At 44.5% G+C, this 23,916-nt stretch overlaps 1 protein-coding gene across 2 annotated transcripts in view; it reads left to right on the forward strand.

Annotated features, from left to right (window-relative positions):
• Nucleotides 1-23,916, forward strand: part of PTDSS1 (phosphatidylserine synthase 1) — a 64,673-nt gene that overhangs the window by 23,546 nt on the left and 17,211 nt on the right. For both annotated transcript variants that reach the window (XM_082858697.1, XM_082858696.1), the window contains 5 exons: nt 3,137-3,261; nt 14,094-14,252; nt 17,527-17,678; nt 19,885-20,026; nt 21,931-22,043. In XM_082858697.1, the coding sequence (XP_082714823.1) occupies nt 3,137-3,261; nt 14,094-14,252; nt 17,527-17,678; nt 19,885-20,026; nt 21,931-22,043 (691 nt within the window). The remainder of the gene's footprint in view (nt 1-3,136; nt 3,262-14,093; nt 14,253-17,526; nt 17,679-19,884; nt 20,027-21,930; nt 22,044-23,916) is intronic.

A 23,916-nucleotide genomic window follows, 5' to 3' on the forward strand; every position in this document is an offset into this window, starting at 1 on the left:
AACTTAATAACTTTTTACTTTTTGGTGTTCCTGATATCAATTTTTTATTAAAATGCTCTGCCACAAAAAAGTGCTGGTGACAGCTGAAATTCTCATACACGTGAACTGTTTCAAGCCCCCACCCCTACCCCTGTCACCACCCCGCCCCCATGCTGTTGTCTGTTAATGCACAGGATTTGACACGAGGGAATGTGGCTTGTTCTTCCTGACGTTGCTATTCGCTGGTGCAAGCTCACGTGCATCGTGTGAGCACGTTTGTCTCATCAGCATCCAGGAGGGACTGAAACCCCAGCAAACCCCCCAGTGTTGTGAATGGGAAGGAGCTTAGAAAAAGAGAAGTCTTAGCAAAGAGCCCTGATTTGAACTAAGGTTTAGTGATAAGCATCTCATATAAACGTTGGATCTCTTATGGTTACTTGATTTCTAGTCCAAAGAGTAAAACCACCTGAGTGGATTCAAAGCATATTTTCAGAACTTCAGATATTGGCTTCATCTTACCTAAATAATCGTCAAATAAGTTATACAAGGTTCAGAAAATTTAATCTTATGCAAAAGGACCAAAAAATGGACATTTGGCTCAAGTTTGTTTATTTTTCACCCTTCAGAGATTATAGGCAAATCTCTTTGAATTTAGTCATGAATCTTGGTCGTTCACTCAGCAGGTGTTCACCAAGTCCTTCTGCGTGGGCGGCTGCTCTGGCCCGGAGGCTGCAGGTGGAGGGGCCCCCGGCAGGGAGGGCAGCTATAGCAAACACACTGTGAAACAAATCAATAATCAAAAAATAGCTGATGTCACCGAAGCGCTAGGAAGTTTATTAAAACCACAAGAGGCACTAGTGACTAAGTAGCCGCTTTCACTTTCAGGTGAGGGGTGGCTTGAAGGAAGTGTGCTTAAGCAGAAACCCGCCTGTAAAGAAGGATCCAGGCAAAGATGCGGGGAGGAAGGCCAGGCTAAGGCAAGACTGTCAAAGTGGTCCCCAGCTAGAAGTGTGTGTCCCCAGTCAGTGTGGCCGGAGGGTAGCAGGCCTGGGAGTAGTGAGAGAGGCAGAGCTGGGCACAGATGGGACCCCACACAGCTTGGGAAGGGCAGGAGGAAGTCATGGGAGGATTTTTTTTTTTTTTTTTGCAGAGAAGTGCATGATTCATTTACATGTCTTAAAAGACAGTCCTGGGTGCGTTATACTTATAGCTCATGAACTTAATATTGCTGCTTGAAGTTATGTCCTTTTTAGCTAGTTGGCTACACCTGAGTTTTTCATATTTCAAATGGTCCATGATGAGTAATGAGCAGTTTTATTTCTTCCCTGGGATCATGGAACACTTGGATAACCTGATGAGAACTATAGACCCTTTCGCAGTACACACATGCTCTCTCTCTCTCTCTCTCTCTCACACACACACACACACACACACACACACACACAGAGTTCTGTGTATTATATCCGGGGCTTCAGCGATGTTGAAGACCAACTGTGAACTCTAGGTTAAGAGCCTTCTGCTCCACAAACACCTTCTTTCTGTCTTAAAATAATTATTTCAGAAGGGTGTAGTGGGGGGTGTTTGAAGTGAAAATCTGTAAAAGTAGCTGGTACCTAATATATAAGAAGGTAATCATATAAGCTTGAGCCCTGGGCCCCGGGATGCATGACTGAGTCAGCCGTGCTACTCTCAGGCCCCCCGAGCTCCCCGAGGACCGGGAGAGGCCCCTTCTGAAGGCCTGTGCTATAGCCACTATGGAGAATTTCAGCCACGGACATTCTCTCCTCTGGAGCAGCTCCCTGGGAATGGTGCCAGCCCACTTTGGCTGGGGTACTGTGGTCCAAGGTCATTTATATCACAGCGTCTAGATGTCCTACATACGCATTTTCATTCTAGCAGGAAAAGAAGTGACAACACCACTGGTGGCTGGTTCTCAAGTCTTTCTAAAATGTCTTTACAGGCTTTTGCCTTCTTAAAGTAGATTATTAACTGTCTTTTCTAAATGATATGGGGTGATTATTAGGATACCAATTACGACATGATGTGACAGTGATGTGATGCCCTCAGGGACTGAGGTGGGGTGTAAGATGGGGATGAGTGACCCTGGGCCACCTCTTGCCTCCACACCTGTCTGTCCCTACCCCAAACTGGCCTGTCTGCCTGGCTTCGCCCATCTCCGGTCTACTCGCCAGCCAGTGACCAGAGTCCACTTCCTGAAATGTTACCTACATCATCTTATTTCCCCATTTGAAACCCGTCAGGTGCTCCTTCTTTCCTTTTTTTTTTGCGGTACGCGGGCTTCTCACTGTTGTGGCCTCTCGCATTGAGGAACACAGGCTCCGGACGCACAGGCTCAGCGGCCATGGCTCACGGGCCCAGCCGCTCCGCAGCATGTGGGATCTTCCCGGACTGGGGCACGAACCCGTGTCCCCTGCATCGGCAGGCGGACTCTCACCCACTGCGCCACCAGGGAAGCCCAGGTGCTCCTTCTTTGACTTAAGATCAAGCCTGCAGTCTTCGCCGTGGCCCCGAGCCCTGACCGTCGCTTCATAGCCGCCTTGCTCCGTGCCCCTCTTTGCCAGCACCCAGCCACGTGCTGGCTCCTAGACCTCATTGCAGGGACCTGCCTGCTCGCCTCTGCCTGCCTGAAGGCCACGCCTACTCCTCCACGCTCTCGCCCATGGTCTGCCACTCCTGATGCTGATGAGAGCGTCGGCATCCTCTTCTCAGAGAGGGTTACTGACTCCTCTCGGTCTGAACTAGGACCATATGTCAGACTCTCATCAAAGGAAAGACCAGGGCTTCCCTGGTGGCGCAGTGGTTGAGAGTCTGCCGGCCGATGCAGGGGACGCGGGTTCGCGCCCCGGTCTGGGAAGATCCCACATGCCGCGGAGCGGCTGGGCCCGTGAGCCATGGCCGCTGAGCCTGCGCGTTGGGAGCCTGTGCTCCGCAACGGGAGAGGCCACAGCAGTGAGAGGCCCGCGTACCGCAAAAAAAAAAAAAAAAAGGAAAGACCAGCAGCTTGTCACAGGGGTCTCCACAGCCCATGTTACAGCACCAGTGTGCGCTTTGGGCCATGAGCAGTTTGAGCCCGGTGTGTGTTGTGCGTCTGACACCGGCTCTCTCCCCGACTTGAGGATGTTTCTGTTTCCCTCAGGGCTCAGCGTGCTCTACTTCCTGTTCCTGGTGTTCCTGCTCTTCCTGAACTTTGAGCAGGTTAAATCCCTGATGTACTGGCTAGATCCGAACCTTCGATACGCCACAAGGGAAGCAGATATCATGGTACGTACTTGTCTGCTGTGTCTTAGAGAAACTGGTTGACTCTTGGGTATAGCAGGTAATTGACTTCACATTTTAAATTGGTCCTTCTCCATATTTCCTACGTAGGTATCTAAACACCAGGTCTCTGGGCAGGTTGGTGCCGTGCGTGGTTCCATGAATGGTACATTCCAGGGAAATGAATCCTCTCTTGGCCCAAAGGGGGTGGTAGGAAGATGTGAATATTATCATCTGGCAGCCGTGGGTGGGAATTGAGCCTCTGACACTTGTAAGCTGTAGGACCTTGGGCTACGAACTTATAGCCTATTCCCTCTTTTGTAAAGTGAAATAATACTTATCTTGGAAGTTTATTGTGAGCTAAACGAAGGCCTAACGCGATGCCTCGCACACACCAGGTCCTCTGACGGCAGCTGCACCTGCTGTGTCAGTGTCACCCTTGACCCCTCTGCTCCCTGGCCCCGGCCCTGATGCTGTGATTCTTCCCACCTGCTTGCCATGAAGGTGCCATTCGTAATGACGGAGGCCATTTCATTCATTACTTTTATTAAATGACAATAAATACTTTTTTTCTTGGCTAAAACTACTCTGTACTTTGACTTCTAGTGAAGAGACTATTTTATACTGTAATACAGTTCCTTTCCTTTTTTACTTTTTAAAGTGCCTAACATTTAGTAGAGATTGAAGAAACACCTCGTGATGATCAGAAAAGGAGAACAGGCATTTGGACCGTAGATGGGTCCTTGTTTAACAAACAAAAAGGCAATACAGAGGGACTTAATAAACAGTCCAAGAAGTGATCATTCCAGCATAGTTGAGGTTGGTCAGACCCTTCTCGGAATGGTGTTTCCAGATTTTATCTTTATCTTTTATAAAGGACAAGCTAAAGACAAAAATAGGAATGCCAAAAATTATTTAAAAGTGTCAAGGAGAAAAGTCTGTCTTGGAGTTTCTTCCTCTGAGAAGGAGAATGGTACAGGGTGATGTACAGCTTCTAATGATGCTGACGACGACAGTTACAGTGAGGCTGACAGCAGTTGCTGATTGTGGACTGTCTGCTCTGCCAGGTGGTGTGCTGGGTGCTTTATATACAGTCTATATGTTAATGCCTCTGTTTTACCAAGGAGGAAATAGAAGCTTAATATAAGATCCCTCTGGGTCCCAAACCTACATTTCCCCTCAGGCCGGTGCCTCAGGCATATAGTTATTACAATAACAAGTGTTTGACACTCACAGGCATCTTACAATATGGAGATTGGGAGAAGGATATCCCAGATTATATTTCTCCCCACAAGTTTCCTGGGTTTTTAAGCACAATTGGACATATTATGAAGTAAACTAACTTCAGGTGGATTTGCTGTTGTGTCTCAGTCTTGTTCTCACAATCAGTGGGGGGAGGTTGAATCTAATAATACTTTGACATCTACCTTCCTTAGGAATTTGACATCACAGGGACATCCGATTGTCACAATCACAGCCCCCAAAGAGCTGAAACCGGCATTTAAAACAAGTTTTCAAGGATTGGCTAATTCTTTCTTGCCAAACAAAACCCGAAGCTGTTTTCAACTTCTGCAGTTCCAGGTGGTGGTAGACCAGCCTCAGTCTTCATCTCCAATCCCTTATCACTTTTTACTTCCTTAAAGGAATCTTTTACCGTTCTAAGGATCTGTTCATTGATGGCCCTAGAGAAACGCATTCCCTTGTTAGAACCTGTGGTAAGGAGAGCGCCTTTATGCAAGACAGAAGCCTTTAGTTGCCTGGCTGCAGGAGCCCTCTGCCTTCCCCATTCCTTCAGCTGCCACCTATTTCTAATCCTGATACCAGGCTCTAGTCCGTGCCTGGTATCGCACATTGAAATTCAGACTCCCTTTTCCCTTAAAATTAACATTATAACTTGGAGTTGGGGAGGGCAGTCATTGAAATCCTGTTAGAGGCAGTCTTTTGTATAATTGGAAACTTTGCTATGTTCCTAAATATTTATTCTATTCAAAAACATGGGCTTCCCTGGTGGCACAGTGGTTGAGAGTCCACCTGCCGATGCAGGGGACACGGGTTCGTGCCCCGGTCCGGGAAGATCCCACATGCCGCGGGGCGGCTGGGCCTGTGAGCCATGGCCGCTGAACCTGCGCGTCCGGAGCCTGTGCTCCGCAGCAGGAGAGGCCACAACGGTGAGAGGCCCACGTACCGCAAAAAAAAAAAAAAAAAAAAAAATGTGTTCTAAGCTTCAGACGAGCTTTGTGAGCACATCTGAATTGGAGACTGGGTGGTCTGGAGCAGCAGTCTTCCGTTTAGTAAATACTCACTGAGCTTTTCCTACATGCTACACACTGTGCTGGTGGTCGTGGGGAAGAGGGCAGGCCCAATCGCTCCCTCTCCCCTTGGAGCTTAGACTCTACAAGAAGGCAAATTAAACAAATTATCATTGGCTCTTTCTAAGAGAGTTGTCTAAGACAACTCCAATAATTTTTTAAAATTTTATCAACACAGGCCCAATCTTCTTTCATTCCACCCTCCCCCCGCCGCCAGCACACACATATCTTGCATTGTTATCAGACATTATATCCATATATATGGATTTTTTTAAACATAACCACAATGCTGTTTTCAGTTGCTTCAAGGTAACAGTATGCAGCGTTCACATTTCCCCAGTCACCTCGTAAAGTTTTTTTTACAGTTGATTTGTACAAATTAGGATCCAGACAAGGTCCCCATATTGCCTTTGTTGCAGCTCTTAATCTGCAGTCCCTCCATACCGTTTTTCAACGTCGAGGTTTGTTTGTCAAAGAAGCTGCATTGTTTATTTTATGGAGCTTCTCGAGTCTGGATTTTGTAGCTTGCATTTCCAGGGTGTCATTAACGTATCTCTCTGTCCCCCTGTATTTTCTATAAACGGAAGTTAGATGTAGAGGCTGGATGGGGTCCAGATTCCAGTCCAGTTTCCGTGGCAGGGCTGCTCATATATGGTGCTGTGTATCACGCTAAGAGCCACACGGTGTCTAGGTGTCTTTCTTTTATAACGTTAAGCTTGATCGTAGGGTCAGGAGGTCAGCATCAATTGTAAGATGCGCCATCAATTACAAGTATGACTTTGGGAAGGGGAAAAGGGAAACCTTATATTATATGTGCACCAAACATTGTAATATGTTGAAATATCCACCCAATTCTCAAAATGGTAAATGTGAAAAAGATGTGTCCTAGAATCAAGAAAGCACAATGTGGGGGAGGGGAGGGGTTCCCACGCTCGGAAGGGCCCACTCACGGCGAGGGAATCAGCGCGGACAGGGAGAGACCTTCGGGGGGTTGAGGAATCGGAGGGGAACGCAGCCAGCGGCTCCCCCGCCTGCTTGGCCCCAGGCCTGAAACTCTGCCCTCCAGGGTTGCCTCTGGCCGCAGAGGTCCTGAGCCTAAGCCCTGCCCCCCAGAGCCTCTTCTGGCCTTTTTTTTTTTTTTCTGTTGTGGTCCTGTTTTGTTCTTGTTTCATTCTTATTTTTGTTTTTTCTAATATATGTTTTATTTTTGTAACTTTATTTTATTTTTTATTCTTTGTTATTGTTCTGCTCCTTTTTGTTTGTTGCCCATTTCTTGTTTTTTTGTGTGGCACTGTGTGGCTTGCGGTGGGGTCTTGGTTCCCAGGCCGGGGGTTGGGCCTGAGCTCCTGTGAGAGAAGCACTGAGTCCAAACCCCTGGACTAACAGAGAACTTCAGGCCCAGAGAATATTACTCGGTGTGAGCTCTCCTGGAGGTCCTCATCGCAGCACCAAAACCCGGCTCCACCCAACTGCCTGCAAACTCCAGTGCTGGATGCCTCAGGCCAAACAACCAGCAAGACAGGATGCAGCCCCACCCATCAAAAAAATGAGACAACAAAAATATATGTTACAGAAGAAGGAGCAAGGTAAAAACCTACAAGACCAAATAAATGAAGAGGAAATAGGCAATCTACCTGAAAAAGAATTCAGAGTAATGATAGTAAAGATGATCCCAAATCTCGGAAATAGAATGGAGGCACAGATCAAGAAAATACAAGAAATGTTTAACAAGGACCTAGAAGAACTAAAGAACAAACAAAAAGTGATGAACAACACAATAACTGAAATGAAAAATACACTGGAAGGAATCAATAGCAGAATAACTAAGGCAGAAAATATAGCAAATCTGGAGCAAATAAGTGAGCCTGAAGATGGAATGGTGGAAATAACTGTGGAGGAGCAGAAGAAAGAAAAAAGAATGAAAAGAAATGAGGACAATCTCAGAGACATCTGGAACAATGTTAAACGCACCAACATTTGAATTACAGGGACCCCAGAAGAAGAAAAGAAAGAGAAAGGGTTTGAGAAAATATTTGAAGAGATTATAGTCAAAAACTTCCCTGACATGGGGAAGGAAATAGCCACCCAAGTCCAGGAAGCACAGAGTCCCATATAGGATAAACCCAAGGAAAAATATAGCTGAGACACATATTAATCAAACTAACAAAATTTAAATTCAAAGAAAAAATATTAAAAACAGCAAGGGAAATCAACAAATAACATACAAGGAAATCCCCAGAAGGTTATTTCAACTGACTTTTCAGCAGAAATTCTGCAGGCCAGAGGGAGTGGCAGGATATACTTAAAGTGATGAAAGGGAAAAACCTACAACCAAGATTACTCTACCCAGCAAGGATCTCATTCAGATTCAACAGAGAAATCAAAAGCTTTACAGACAAGCAAAAGCTAAGAGAATTCAGCACCACCAAACCAGCTCTACAGCAAATGCTAAAGGAACTTCTCTAAGTGGGAAACACAAGAAAAGAAAAGGACCTACAAAAACAAACCCAAAACAATTAAGAAAATGGTCATATGGTCATATGGTACATATCGATAATTACCTTAAACGTGAATGGATTAAATGCTGCAACCAAAAGACACAGCCTTGCTGAATGGATACAAAAACAAGACCCATATATATGCTGTCTACAAGAGACCCACTTCAGACCTAGGGACACATAGAGCCTGAAAGTGAGGGGATGGAAAAAGATATTCCATGCAAATGGAAATCAAAAGAAAGCTGGAACAGCAATACTCATATCAGATAAAATAGACTTTCAAATAAAGAATGTTACAAGAGACAAGGAAGGACACTACATCGTGATCAAAGGATCAATCCAAGAAGAAGATATAACAATTATAAATATGTATGCACCCAACATAGGAGCACCTCAATACATAAGGCAAATGCTAACAGCTATAAAAGAGGAAATCGACAGTAACACAATAATAGTGGGGGACTTTAACACCTCACTTACACGAATGGGCAGATTATCCAGACAGAAAATAAACAAGGGAATACAAGCTTTAAATTATGCAATAGACCAGATAGACTTAGTTGATATTTACAGGGCATTCCACCTGAAAGCAGCAGAATACACTTTCTTCTCAAGTGCACACGGAACATTCTCCAGGATATATCACATCTTGGATTACAAATCAAGCCTTGGTAAGTTTAAGAAAATTGAAATTGTATCAAGCATCTTTTCCAACCATGATGCTGTGAGACTAGATATCAATTACAGCAAAAAAAACTGTAAAAAACACAAACACATGGAGGCTAAACAATATGCTACTAAATAACCAAGAGATCACTGAAGAAATCAAAGAGGAAATTTAAAAAAACACCTAGAAACAAATGACAGTGAAAACATGATGACTCAATACCTATGGGACGCAGCAAAAGCAGTTCTAAGAGGGAAGTTTATAGCAATTTAGTCTCACCTCAAGAAACAAGAAAAACCTCAAACAATCTAACCTTACACCTGAAGCAACTAGAGAAAAAGAACAACAAAAAAAAACCACCCAAAGTTAGTAGAAGGAAAGAAATCATAAATATCAGATCAGAAATAAATGAAGTAGAAAACAATAGCAAAGATCAATAAAACTAAAAGTTGGTTCTTTGAGAAGATAAACAAAATTGATAAAACTTTAGCCAGACTCATCAAGAAAAGAAGAGACAGGGCTTAAATCAGTAAAATTAGAAATGAAAAAGAAGAAATTACAACTGACACCACAGAAATACAAAAGATCATAAGAGACTACTACAAGCAACTATATGCCAATCAAATGGACAACCTGGAAGAAATGGACAAATGCTTAGAAAGGTACAACCTTCCAAAACTGAACCAGGAAGAAATAGAAAATACAAACAGACCAATCCCAAGTAATGAAATTGAAACTATATTTAAAAATCTTCCAACAAACAAAAGTCCAGGACCAGATGGCTTCACAGGCAAATTCTATCAAACATTTAGAGAAGAGCTAACACCCATCCTTCTCAAACTCTTCCAAAAAGTTGCAGAGGGAGAAACACTCCCAAACTCATTCTACGAGGCCACCATCACCCTGATACCAAAACCAGACAAAGATATCACAAAAAAAGAAAACTACAGGCCAATATCACTGATGAACATCGATGCAAAAATCCTCAACTAAATACTAGCAGACAGAATCCAACAACACATTAAAAGGATCATACACCATGATCAAGTGGGGTTTATCCCAAGGATGCAAGTGATACAGCCACTGTGGAGAACAGTATGGAGGCTCCTTAAAAAACTAAAACTAGAACTACCATATGACCCAGCAATCCCACTACTGGGCATATACCCTGAGAAAATCACAATTCAAAAGGACACATGTACCCCAATGTTCATTGCAGCACTATCTACAATAGCCAGGACATGGAAGCAACCTAAATGTCCAATGGCAGGGGAATGGATAAAGAAGATGTGGTACCTATATATGGAATATTACTCAGCCATAGAAAGGAATGAAATTGGGTCATTTTTAGAGATGTGATTTTTAGAGTCTGTCACACAGAGTGAAGAAAGTCAGAAGGAAAAAAATAAATATCATATATTAACGCATATATGTGGAATCTAGAAAAATGGTACAGATGACCCTGCATAGAGATGCAGATGTAGAAAATAGATGTGTGGACACAGGGGGCCTGAGGCAGTAGATGGTGGGACGAATTGGGAGATTAGGATTGACACATACACACTACCATTTGTAAAATTGATAGCTAGTGGGAACCTGCTGTGTAGCACAGGGAGCTCAGCTCGGTGCTCTATGACCACCTGGATGGGTGGGATCGGGTTGGGAGAGTGAGGTCAAGAAGGAGGGGAGGGCTTCCCTGGTGGCGCAGTGGTTGAGAGTCCGCCTGCCGATGCAGGGAACACAGGTTCGTGCCCAGGTCTGGGAAGATCCCACACGCCGCGGAGCGGCTGGACCCGTGAGCCATGGTCGCTGAGCCTGCGCGTCCGGAGCCTGTGCTCCACAACGGGAGAGGCCACAACAGTGAGAGGCCCGCATACCGCCAAAAAAAAAAAAAAAAGAAAAGAAAGAAAGAAAGAGGGGATATATGTATACATATGGCTGATTTACTTCACTGTACGGCAGAAACTAACAACATCGTAAAGCAACTATTCTCCAATAAAAAAATTAAAACAGCTAAAAAAAATAAGAATGAAAACATAATGATTTCAGTATACAGTGCAGTGCGATAAAGAAAAAGATATGGGTGCTATTAGAACTTATAAAAGAACCCCAATCTAGTCTGGGAGGTCAGGGAATGCCTCTGTAAGAGCTGATGTCTAAGTTGACAACTAAAACATGAGTGGGAATTAGCCAAGCAAAGTGGGAGTAGGGGGCCGAGGCCATTATTCAGGAAGAAGAAACAGCCTGCATGGAAGCCCCAACTTGGGAGCTGGGATCAGTCAAGAGTGAAGGAGAGTAGGAATTAGAGGCAGCGGAGGGCAGTTCCTGAGGCTGGGGAGACATTGGTGAGGAGTTAGGATTACACTGTGAATGTAATAAAAGACCCTGAAGGTTTATAAGCAGAGGAGGTACACGATCTCCATTGGTGCTTTAGTGGGTCAGTAAACATTACGCCCATCTCCAGTCCAGTGTTGAAACTGGGGGAGAAAGGTGCACAGGATCAGCTGATTTCTTCCTGGTTGAAGCTCAGTGAAGCAGATGGCTTTAGACCTGGGCCACGAGGTTGTGCTAATCCCCCGCCCCGAATTAGGCCTCTGCTCCCCTGTCCCATTGGACAACCACGGGCTTCTTCCCACAAGACAGAGCCTGACTCACAAAACTTCCTCCAAGGTTGAAAGAGCAGATGGGAACCTGTGCTGTCTGTGGGCAAATAATTTCCAAAGAGAGGACCCTAAAGAGGGTGGAATACATGTGTTCTCAAGGTCACCACCTTCCCCAGGGAGGAAGGAGCGAGAGAGCAGGGCAGGAGGCCCAGAGATCCTTCCACACTGGGAAGGCTGTCTTCCCAGACACCCCACCCTCCACCCAAACACACACACACCCAAAATGGTCTGATTTGTGATCTGCAAAATCATTTTGTATGTAGAGAGTCGATTACAGAGAGATCAGTTAAAATCTACAGTCTTCAGCTAGAGCTGGGTAGTCAGGTGCTTATCAGAGCATCATGTATACATTTCATAGTTTTAGAAAGCTACTGCAGGCATCTAAGCAAGAAATAACAGTGGTGGTGAGATAGACGGAGGAAAAAACACTTGGGGAGGTAAAATGAATAGGACTTGGTGTTTGGTTAAGTGTCGGGCAAGCAAGGGCGAGGGTGGAGCCACCCAGATGAGCGATCTACCAGTTGGGAGGTGGGCAGAATCTGTCCTTACCTACTGCTTACTTCCACCTCCCCAGATTGGCTTCCCCACCTCTGTGTCCTCATTTCCTGCCTTGTCCTCCCGCTTCCAGGGGTTCGTGCCTGCGTGTGCTGCTCCCCGTCTGCATTAGACCACGGTGTCCTGCATCCCTCCCAGCACCAGCATCTCGGGATCTTCCAGATGTGATTATGGGCAGATTTGTTCATAATAATTATATGCCAGTAGACACACCTGGCTCTTTATGGGTTTCAAAGTGCCTTTACATTTGTTGAACACATAAATATTCTCTTAGAGGGCAGTAGAAAGGCCTCCAAAGTGGTCTTCAACCCATGATTCCCTTAAGAACAGATTTCTGAAAACAGAACTTAGCCCTTTCTTATCTAACCCTAAGCAGCCCACTCTGGAGTAAATAAGAGGATAGGGTGGGTGAGGAATTTGGGGTTGACTGAGCCTTAAGCTCTCCTTAACCTTTAAGCTGTCCTTAACCTAACATGTTACTGCTTTAGCGCAAGGGTGTTTCTCTCTGTTCGTCTGTGATTCGTGGGACAGGCACGTGCTCCAGAGCCTGGAAAGAGAACTTTCATCTCATTGCAGTGCAGTTTGGTCTTTTTAAGGCTTATCTTGACTCACCCCTATTGATTTTTTTCCTCTTTTCTCTAGATTTCCCACTTACACATCATAATACCACATCAGAATGTTTCTCAAAAAAATACAATTTTTAAAAATGTCCTTTGAGCTCTGCAAATTAAAATGGATTAGGTCTGAGAAAGGCTTCAGAAGTCAGATGCGGTAGGTTTCAGAAGAGACAGAGGAGCACCTTGGTGCTCTTTTGGCTCCCTCAGAAAGTATTGCTTCTAAAATTTGAAAATATTATACTTTATAGGTATTCCATCAGCTGGCTGAAATCTTACTCCTTCCTATCAGATTAATTTGGGGAAAAAAGAATGTGAAATGTAGAGCTTCCTGAGAAATGTTGTCATGTGATAATTACTTCATAATAAACACAGGAGTATAAGGAAGTTGATTTAAAATTACTTTAAAATATATTAAAAATGAAAAGATTAGAAGTGGAACCTAAATTCTTCAAAGCTTTATAATGTTTTAATATTTAAATTATGTAATATTTGCTACATTTTTGGGTGGAAGAGTAATTCTGTTTTCTTCTCATTTCTGAAGTTGGATGTTTCAGCTTTCCTTCTTTCCTAATAAAAACATTTAAGGCTTTGTATTTTCCTCTAATTTCTGCTTAACTGCATCTCATCATTTTGATGTGTAATGTTTTCATTGTCATTTAATACTGAATATATTTTAAATTCCTATTATGATTTCTTTTTTACTCCATATTTAGAGATACGTTTTAAAATTTCTGAACCTATTGGGTTTCTATTTATTCTTTATTTGTTGGGATTCTATTTATGTTTTTGTTCATGGCTTTAACACAGTTGCCCTATGAGCAAGTGACATGGGCTATATGATACCACTACTTTTTTTAAAAAGTAAATTTTAAAAAATTTAAAAAGTAAATTTTAAAAAATTTAAAAAGTAATTTTTAAAAAAAAAATAAATTTATTTATTTATTTATCTTTTTTTTTTTTTCATTTTTGGCTGCGTTGGGTCTTCGTTGCTGCATACGGGCTTTCTCTAGTTGCGGCAAGTGGGGGCTACTCTTCGTTGCAGTGGCTTCTCTTGTTGCGGAGCGTGGGCTCTAGGCACACGGGCTCAGTAGTTGTGGCATGCAGGCTCAGTAGTTGTGGCTCGCAGACTCAGTAGTTGTGGTGCATAGGCTTAGTTGCTCCGCAGCATGTAGGATCTTCCCAGACCAGGGCTCGAACCCGTGTCCCGTGCATTGGCAGGTGGATTCTTAACCACTAAGCCACCAGAGAAGTCCTGATACCACTTCTTTAAGATGGGTTAAGCCTTTGTAAAATGGTTTTGCTTCCCACTTTAACCAAGCTTTTGCAATTCAGAGCAAAGCAATTCTGGTGTATAAACTCTAATACTTGTCCATTTTTCCTCAAGCATCTTCAGTTACCAAAACTTTTTATTGGGTAGGACATATATTAATTATCAAGATCATATCAGTTCTTTTCATTTTATTGTCCAAATCCTGGAAGCAAGTTGATTTCTAGAGTATTACTAATTATTTCCTTATTATTTTAAACAGGAGTATGCTGTGAACTGCCATGTTATCACCTGGGAGAGGATTATCAGCCATTTTGATATATTTGCCTTTGGACATTTCTGGGGCTGGGCTATGAAGGCCTTGCTGATCCGTAGTTATGGTCTCTGCTGGACAATCAGTATTACCTGGGAGCTGACTGAGGTAAGAAGGGGGTGTGGGCTGCTATCTAGATGCTACAGTGTGGACAGTTTATATGCAGGAAGAAGATAGTCCATCAGTTAAGAGTCAAGTAATCCATTCTGCAGCTCCTGTGGTACAAAACTGTTTAAATCCCCAAGGGATATTTTATACCTTTGTCAAACAAACAGAGAAACTCCTTGTCAACTTAAGGTCTGCTCTGTCTCACAAGTCTTAAAGAGAAACAAATGGAATCAAGCTAAAGAATGAAGTTAAAATCCTAAGCAAGATAATTGAGTGGCAATGAGGACATCTGCTAAGAAGCTAATAGGTAGTTTACCCACTAACTAGTTTCCAGTTAAATAGAATTGTGGTGTTTGGGAATTATGAGGCCATCCAGGACATTATGCCACTTAAAAATGGATTCCCAGTGTAGCTCAAATATCACGGTCATCAAAAGTTTGTCTCATTCAATGAATGAAAGAGATATATTCTTGAAAAACTATTACCGAAATGATATTTTGGGAACTAGTTCATTTATTGTTCAGTTATTATGTTATTCTTAAGCATTACCGGGGACAAAATTTGGCCGTGTACACAGTTATTTCTTCATGCCTGTCGTTGTCCTGACCCTAATCTTTAGCAAAGCATGCCAGTTAGATATTCGCTTCTATTAGTGTTCCTCTCATGGCCCCGAGGCTAGAAGCCCGAGTTCAGGGTGTGGGCAGGGTTGGTTCCTTCAGAACCTGTCCCAAGCCTCTCTTAGGCCTCTGCTCATGGTTTGCTGGTCATCTTTGGTGTTCCTTGGCTTGTAGATCACCACAGTCTCCGCTTCCATCTTCACGTGGCCTTCTCCCTGCATGCGTTCACATGGCATTCTTTTCATAAGGACGCCAGTCATGTTGGATTAGGGGCCGACCTCCTCCAGTAACGACCCCTTCTCAACTATTACATCTGCAGTGACTGCATTTGCAAATAAGCTCACATTATAAGGTCCTGGAGCTTAGGACTTCCAACGTATGGATTTTTGAGGGGGAACGATTCAAACCATAACAGTGCCCAGCACTGCTCGTACATCATCCTGAATCTTCACCATAACCCAGAAGGGCAGTATGTATTCCCAGTGTACCGATGGGAACCAGAGCTCAGAGCCAGGAGTGGATCCAGGGGTGCTTGACGGGGAACGCAGCCCGTGCTCCTGCCCTCGTACCAGGGGCTCCCTCTAACTTGCAGGCATCTTCAGGACCTCACGGCCATGAGACCTGTGCAGGGCACTTGGCCTTCCTCAGCCTCCCTTTCTTCCTCCCCGGCCCCCCCCCCGCCCACCGCCCACTGGGCCTCTTGCGCCTCCCTTTTCCTGGTGGCTCTTTTCTCAACACCTCTCCAGTTTATCCCTCTGCTGCGCTCTCCCCTCTCATCTGAATTTCCCATCTCCTCCCTGCACACTATCTTTTGCCAAAGTGAACCTTTCACCCCTCAGCCCGATCACCTCCTTCTACTGAAAACTCTTCCCTGTTGGTCCATTGCTCTTAAGACAAAATACAGGTGGCTTCTGAACCAGCCTCTGAGGCCTGGTGTTCGCTGGCCCAGCCCACCTCCCCAGCCTCCTTGAACCCTCTCACCTGCCCTCTGCTCCAGCCGGCTTTGCATTCTTCACTTCAAAGATGCTGTGTCCTTTCCTCCCACGGAGCCTGCCTCTGAGTTCCTCCCTCTCTGCCCTGCTCCCTGCACTGGCTGGGCTCATGTTTGTACACCTGGAAATAGAGCACCTGGCTCTTCTCCTCTGAAACACTCAGCATAGGTTAAATACTTGATAGATGTTTTCTTTTCTGCTAAACGTTATGCCTCAAGAGGGCAGGGCCCATGTCTGCCCAGTCCCAGACCCCAGCGCTCTGCCTCATACATACAGGCAGACGTTCCCGAATCCCCAGGGAGTGAACAAATGTGGCTCCTTCCAGGTCTCCGACTCCGCTCTCCCTGGGCTGTCTTACTCCCGAATCCGGTACTTTCCAGAAAGGCTCCTCGGGCGGACGTTTGTCCTCCACATCCCCTACCCAGTATTATTTCAGCAAGTCTGTCGTTGGCTTCTGCAGAAGTTTCTCTCCGCCCCGTGTGAGTTAATGCTCCATGTCACGGCTTGGACCTGGGAATGCAGTCCCTGGTGGTACGTGGCCCGCTGGGGGCCAGCACACAGCCCCTCGCTGTCACATGCGGCAGCTGTTCAGTATCTCCTCGGAAGCAGGCACATCAGGAAGGCAAACTCCTCGTACAATATTTGTATTCTTTTACAATCTATGCGATGCTTTCATGAATAGTTTTAACTTGTAGCATTTATTATATTACTTCAGAGGTTTATAATCATGGGGTTGCCCCTTTCCAGAGAACTGTCAGGCGTTGTCTTTGTAATTTCAGACCTCCTACAGCACCCCATGCTGCTTGATACAGCCGACGGGTCCTTTGTTTTGGACAAAACTATTTCCGTAAAAGACTTCTGTTCCACCCTTGATCTCACTGCGCCCTTTTTCTGGAATGTCCTCACCTTCATCTCCATCTCTTGAAATCACTCATTCCTGTCCTTAATGATCCCGCTCCACCCTGTCTTCCTTCCAGAAGTCTACCGCCATTGCCGTCTATCCAAATGAATCTCTCCGTGTCCCAATTTATGTCACCATTGTAACACTTGCCACAGCATACCTGATTTTGTGTTCTGAATAAGCGTCTGGCCTCTGCCCTTAAGATCAAGAACCTTGATCCATTTTATCTCACCACCTTGTACGTCGTAGGCACTTAATAAAAGATTATCGCTGCAAATCAGTTAGTGTGGGATTTCCTATTAAGCTAATTTACCACTTACTGTTTTTCTCAGATATCTATAGACCGTTTCTAAAATACACAGCTCAAATTCTCAAGCTGCTAATTTTGAGGATTCTGCCAGTGTTCTGTAGACAGTTAGGAACACTTTGCTCTCTTCCCTCTTCTGGGTCCGTGTCATGTTGTCATTAGCCAAGGTAATTTACTGGTAGTATTTTTCAAGATGGGTTATCATTTCTTTAAAGCCCTGTGTCCAAAAAAAGAGAAGCTGTTTGGATTAGCAGTATTTGCGAACCATCCACAAAATAAACAAGAATCTGATTACAGACCTTGGTTTTTTTTTTTTTTAAAATACATCAGGAAAACCTAAAACATCAACAAGTTTTGCTAAGAGAATGTACTATTAAAAGGAAAGTTATCTTTCTGCGTGGTACCCCAGGTTTGTTTTTTTCACGTTTGTTTTTTCATCATCGCTTGTGTTTCTCAGCTTTTCTTCATGCATCTTCTGCCCAATTTTGCCGAGTGCTGGTGGGACCAAGTCATCCTGGACATCCTGCTGTGCAACGGTGGTGGTATCTGGCTGGGCATGGTCGTCTGCAGGTTTTTAGAGATGAGGACCTACCACTGGGCAAGCTTCAAGTGAGTCATCTTCCTCCGGGCCCTGAGTCACGGTTTCTCACAATGTAGATTTAACTGCCTCAGTAGCACGCAACACGAGTACGTTCTCTGCTGATAAGGAATAAATTATGCATTAGTAACTGGAACTCAAAAATGATTATAAGCCCAGTTTCAGGCATTGATCCAGAAAATGCTAAATCATTTTCGAGTTTCTCAAATCCATCCCCTCCTTTTTATCCATATGCCTCAGCCTGAATTCAGACTCCCGTGGCTGGATTGATCAGTCCCTTGTCCCCAGGTTAACCCCTCTGAGCCTTCTGCCACCATTGCTTGAATGATCTTAGGAACATCACATCCGTCATATCATTTCCCTGTGGTGGCTTCTCATGGGCCTTAGGACAAAGTCCATAGGCTTGGCAATTATAAGTCACTTATTTATTCTGTCTCAAATTTATTTTGTTATGTGGTGTAAGGGGGAGATTTCACAACGTTATTGTGTTTGATTAACCGGTTTTCCCCATCCCTTTCATGAATAATCCTTTCTTTGGCCACTGACTTGAAAGGACACTTTTTAATATATTTCATACTGTATATACTGTAACAAAATCTGTCGCAGTGCTGGGTGTTGCTCCAAGCAAGCTTCATACGCAGTATCTCATTTGAGCCTTACATCAATCCTAGGGATAGACGCTGCCATTCTCTTCACGTTAGGGTTGAAGGTATGAGGCTTCAGTGTAGTAATTTGCCTGAGGATACCCAGCAAGCAAGCAGTAGAGTCTGAAATTACATCAGGCCGTCTGGGTCCTTAAACACTCCGTAATGCTTCCCTATTTTCATACATTTATGCTTCAAATTCCACTTGAGAATCATCCTGTCAAGTTCCCAAGATGTAAGCGCAACTAATGAACAAAAAAGTCCTGTTGGTCTTAAGTTACATTAAACATATGAATGTATATAGATCAGGTTGGATTAACCTTTTCACTACATTAAGTATTCCAGTTCTCCATCACGCTGTATCTCTGTTTATTCCCATCTTCCTCTACCTCTTTCTGTGAAGTTTCACCATTTTTTTTTTTTTTTTTATGTGGTACGCGGGCCTCCCACTGCTGTGGCGTCTCCCGTTGCGGAGCACAGGCTCCGGACGCGCAGGCTCAGCAGCCATGGCTCACGGGCCCAGCCGCTCCGCGGCATGTGGGATCCTCCCGGACCGGGGCACGAACCCGCGTGCAGACTCTCAACCACTGCGCTACCAGGGAAGCTCTCACCATTTTTTATATACAGGTTCTTCATCATTCTTGTTTATTTTTGGATAGTCTCTGTTCCTTTGTTGCCCTTTTGCCTCAAATCTTCTTGCTGGGAGATTTTCTCACTGCATGCTTGTTGATGGGTGGGTGAGTGAGTGAAGGAACAAACCTGGTTTCCTTCTACTCCCCCTTCCCAACCCCCTCCTCCCTCCCCAAGAATAAAAGGCCTGGCCTGTTTATCCTTATGGCGTCAGCACTTTAAAACGGTGTCTACGACCTAAAGGTCCTCGCTATACATCTCTGTTGAATTTAAAAAATCTTTACCATTTATTAAATCGTATGACCTTGGATTTCGGCTCTCCTGGTCTAGCACAAGAGGACCAGAATCTACCCCCAACTCTGAGGTTTACAAAGAGCCGGAGTCAGCCATTCCCTTTCTCGGAGCCCCAATGTTGTCATTTGTGAAACGTGGGACTATTTGTTTCTATCACAGGAATATGAAATTGAGTGATTTCTAGGATTGAAACCAAGAAAGGTTAAAAATCACTGTCACTCCAAACTGTTCACTTAATTGAGGAAGCTGTAGAGTGAGGAAATGCTGTGGGTCCCCTCACACATGGCGCATGTTCCCTGTTTTATCAGGGCGCCCTGGGGGCAGGGGCGTGGGTGGGAGTGGTGTCCTTCCTGGCCTAGTTCCAGGTGGCTGTCTGTAATGTACCTCAGCTTCTTTTGTCACCAGTTCACAAACTGTGGCCTGTGCTGGCGTGGCCAGTCCACTGATGCTCCCCACCTGGCGTGCTGCTCTCAGCGCATCACCTGTGAATAGAGGCCGCTGTTGGAGAGACGTTCAAATGGAAAGGAATCTTTCTGTTCTGAGCATTGGTTGTAAAATAGTCAATGCATTTTTTTACAGTTTTTTGGTTTTTTGTTTCTTCCCCCTCCTATCTCTCTGGATTTTCACCGGAGCTGTTTTCTTCTCACAGGGACATCCACACCACCACCGGGAAAATCAAAAGAGCCGTGCTCCAGTTCACTCCTGCTAGCTGGACCTATGTTCGATGGTTTGACCCCAAATCTTCATTTCAGAGAGTGGCTGGAATATACCTTTTCATGATCATCTGGCAGGTATCTCTTCAAATGCTCAAAAGTAGGGGGAAACAAAATAAAAACCATCCGGGAATTTAGGGTTCATGCTAGTTGACATTACTTATCAGCTCCATGCTTTAGAAGATGTAATATTCTGCAGCTGACATATAGAATTAAAGTGATGCTGTCACGCCTAAGGTCTTGCTTCATCGTGAAGACGTTTTAAAATATGGATCTTTGAATTACAAATTGGAAACAGATTAAAATTCCCTGTAAAGACCTTGTGCTCAGCATCTATCACCCAGTGAGTTAGGCGTTGGATGACCTTCTCGAATGATCATTTTCAGGACCACAGCAACAAACGTAAGGCTTTTTCTTACAGTCCAAATTCAGTATTTGAGTTTTAAAATTGTGCCTCAGCTGTTACCACTTTGGGTAATTTGTAGAGCGCTAAATACAGAAGCCCTCTGCTACCTGTGGGGACCTGGGTCCTCCAGAGTGGTGTCGGCGGTGGAGAGAGGCTCTCGCTCCAAGCAGACTGAAGCGATTCAGACAGCCAGGGGTCTTGGAAAGGGATTACCCAACAACTCTGTTTTCCAGAGGCAGCCTTTTTTTTATTGTCCCTCCTGTCCCCAGGTTAATTGTTTCACAACTTTGGGAGACTAGCTGAGGGAAACCAGCTTTCACCGGAAGGGTCTTTCAGAATCATCAGACATGTTTTGAACACATATGCACAAAATACTCCCAACATAAGGAGAAAATGGGCATGTGTCACTTTAAAGATAGACTGTCCTTGTCCACAGAGGGAGAAGAATAATGCCCATGTCAAGAAATGGAGTTTATGGCTACAGAAGTGTTCGTGAATAGTTGTATAGTCACCATGGTTTGGGGAAGTCAGTGTGTATGTAAATGGAGTGTGATTAAGTTTTACCTTTGGGGCAATGCCAGGGAAGGTAGAGGTTTTCTTTTATTACGAGGACCTAGGAGGACTTTGGATTTGCCCAGGAGAGAGAGCGGGATGTGCTCCTAGAACGGCAGAATTCCACTGGGCCCACTTTCCCCCGATGGTGAGCACGGTGCAGTGATCAGCTTTCCTTATGTGGTGATGAGTGAACCCTTTTTATTTTATATCCTTAAACTCAGCACTGTGGGGAAAGGCGCACATTTTACGTCACTGAAATGAACCTGCTGGTCCACGTGATGTGCTCTTAAAGCAGTGACCTTTCCTAATCTCTGCCCCTTGCTTAATCTGGAGGGGAAATGCAGTGGCCTCTGGGCATTGAGCACAGATTTCCCGGTGGGCATCTCTTTTGTGCTGCCAGGACTGGTCATGGGATGAGCGGTACTGGGCGCTACCCTCAGGGAGCAGTCCCACTGCCAGGTGAAACCTGGACCAACCCCACACCCACTTTTAAGAGCTGCCTTCGATTGAGGATCTGCTCGGTCCCTGGCACGAGCTGACCGAGTCCACAGTCATCTCTCAGTCACGCACACGCGCCTCAAGCTTCTTTTGGTTATTGAAGAGCCTACTTTCCTGCTGTCAGACTTCTCAACCTGGCCTAATTTCTGCCGGGCTGCGGAGGTGTTCCATGTACAGATTTGTTGTCATCATTTCGCTCTTAAAGCATCTCTCTCCCGACTGTCCCAGCAGCTCACACACGTGAGCCAGGTGACAGTCACGTGAATCTGGAAACACAACAGATGGCTGATGCCCCCTGTGCCCCTCTCAACACCCAGCACCTCCCCTGGACCCCTGCTTGGTTGGTGCCTGTGTTGTACTGGTTGTTACCGGGCTTAAGCAGCAACCCTTAGAGACCCGGTATGTCTTCTGGAAATGCTTTGAACATGCCAGTTATTTTTAGCTGTAGAATGTCCATTGAAGGAATAGATGTTCATGACTTAGCACGCAGCACCAGGTTGACTCTTGCCTCCTTCTTTTGCAGCTGACCGAGTTGAATACCTTCTTCCTGAAACATATCTTTGTGTTCCAAGCCAGTCATCCGTTAAGTTGGTGTCGAATTCTCTTTATTGGTGGCATCACGGCTCCCACAGTGAGGTAATTCTGTGTTAGCATGACCGTCAATTGAGCATGATTACCTGCTTTGTATTCTCCTATGTAGCATAAAGGAAGTCACATAAGCTAGCAGATTTTCCGTGAAAATGTCATTCTGAAGAATTATACATCCAGGGAGAAAAAAAAAGACTTATACATCCAGAATATGAAGAAAACGTTTTGCTTCTCAGACCTCAGTAACATGAAGACCAGCACTGCACCATTATTTTCAAACCCCTTTAACGATCTTCACTGCTGTCCTTTTCTCCCCCGTAGCCTCCTACTTAAAACAAAACGAGTAAGAGAAATGCTAAGGTTTTCTTCCTGAGATTAGTGAAAACTAACAAACGTTTTTATGGTGGATTGAAGTAATAAATTATGTTATTTTTAGAATGAGACTTTATTAGGTCTTTTAGAGCCAATTAAGTTAATTTCCTTTTAAAAATGTCCTTCCTGGGCTTCCCTGGTGGAGCAGTGGTTGAGAGTCCGCCTGCCGATGCAGGGGACAGGGGTTTGTGCCCCGGTCCGGGAAGATCCCACATGCCGTGGAGCGGCTGGGCCCGTGAGCCATGGCCGTCGAGACTGCGCATCCGGAGCCTGTGCTCCACAACGGGAGAGGCCACAGCAGTGAGAGGCCCGCGTACCGCAAAAAAAAAAAAAAGAAATGTCCTTCCTGTGGTCCTCCAGGACAACAGGGACAAGGATGGGTGTCCATGCCCTCCTTCCCCTGGATTCATGACTCATGTAGGGCCTTAGAGATGAGGCGGTGTTCAGAGACTGTCCCCGACGTGGACCGATTCCAGTGGACTTCAAAGCAAAACACTTTCATTTGTTTCATTGTTCCTATTTGGAAATGGCATTGGGGTGTTTTTTTTTTTTTAACAGGAAAACAGGAAAGTAACAGCTGGTAAACCGCAGCCTTTTGCCACTTTATAGACCAGTGGTCCGTCGAAGTAGTTATCTCATGCATGCAATTTTCCTTTGGTGGGTTGGAGCCTCCCTACTGTATTTAAAATTTGATTTAATTTGAGGCTGCCAGTTATTTTCAGCAAAGATTAGCAGCAGTTTCTTCATAAAATTACAAGCAATCAACAAAGTCAATAAGTGGGGAAAGAAATGTCTTATAAAACAGAACAGCAAATCACATGCGATTTACCATGAAAATTTCAATATTGTTAAACATTTCACAACAAAAACTAGAGATTTAGACCAGAGACTAAAAATCCAGTGTTCAGACTTTTCGAGAGCTCCTTAAAATTTTTGCCAAACCCTATGGGTTTCCACACAATTCTTTTTTGTTTACAACTTAGTCACTTTCTGTGTTGCTATACCACTTGAGGCTCTTCATATGTAAGGAGATGGTTTGACAAGCTTCTTGGAAAGATGGAAGTACTCTGATGGGTTTTAGGTCCCAATTAGCAAATGCCAGGCCCTAAAAGGGAGAGAAAGCTCATAGGCTTCAGTATAAATCATACATACATACCAGATCTCCTTTTTAGACTTTCACATGACTCTGCTTTGAGAAGATATTTGAGTGAACATTCTTTTAATCTAATAATACAATGTGCAGTGTAGGACATGGACACCATGAGTAAAGCAGCTGAACTAGCAAAAGCAAATTAGGTAATGAAAATGTGAAGTCAGAGGAAAACCTGAATTCTTTATAGTTACAATTCTTCACTTTGGGGTACAGAGGCAATAGTTTGTGGATGAGCTTTAGGCATCTGTGAACCCCCCAAAGTTTAATGCAAAATTCTGTGTGCCTGTTTTATGTGCCTTTACCATAGCTTTCATCAAACCCTCAAAGGAGTCTGTGACCCACCTCCACCAGAAGATGATGAGTTAAGTTTCAGGGGCAGTAATGAGACTCTAAGCC

This window comes from Leucopleurus acutus (genome assembly GCF_964270905.1).
Source record: "Leucopleurus acutus genome assembly, chromosome: 17".
Lineage (NCBI taxonomy): Eukaryota > Metazoa > Chordata > Mammalia > Artiodactyla > Delphinidae > Leucopleurus > Leucopleurus acutus.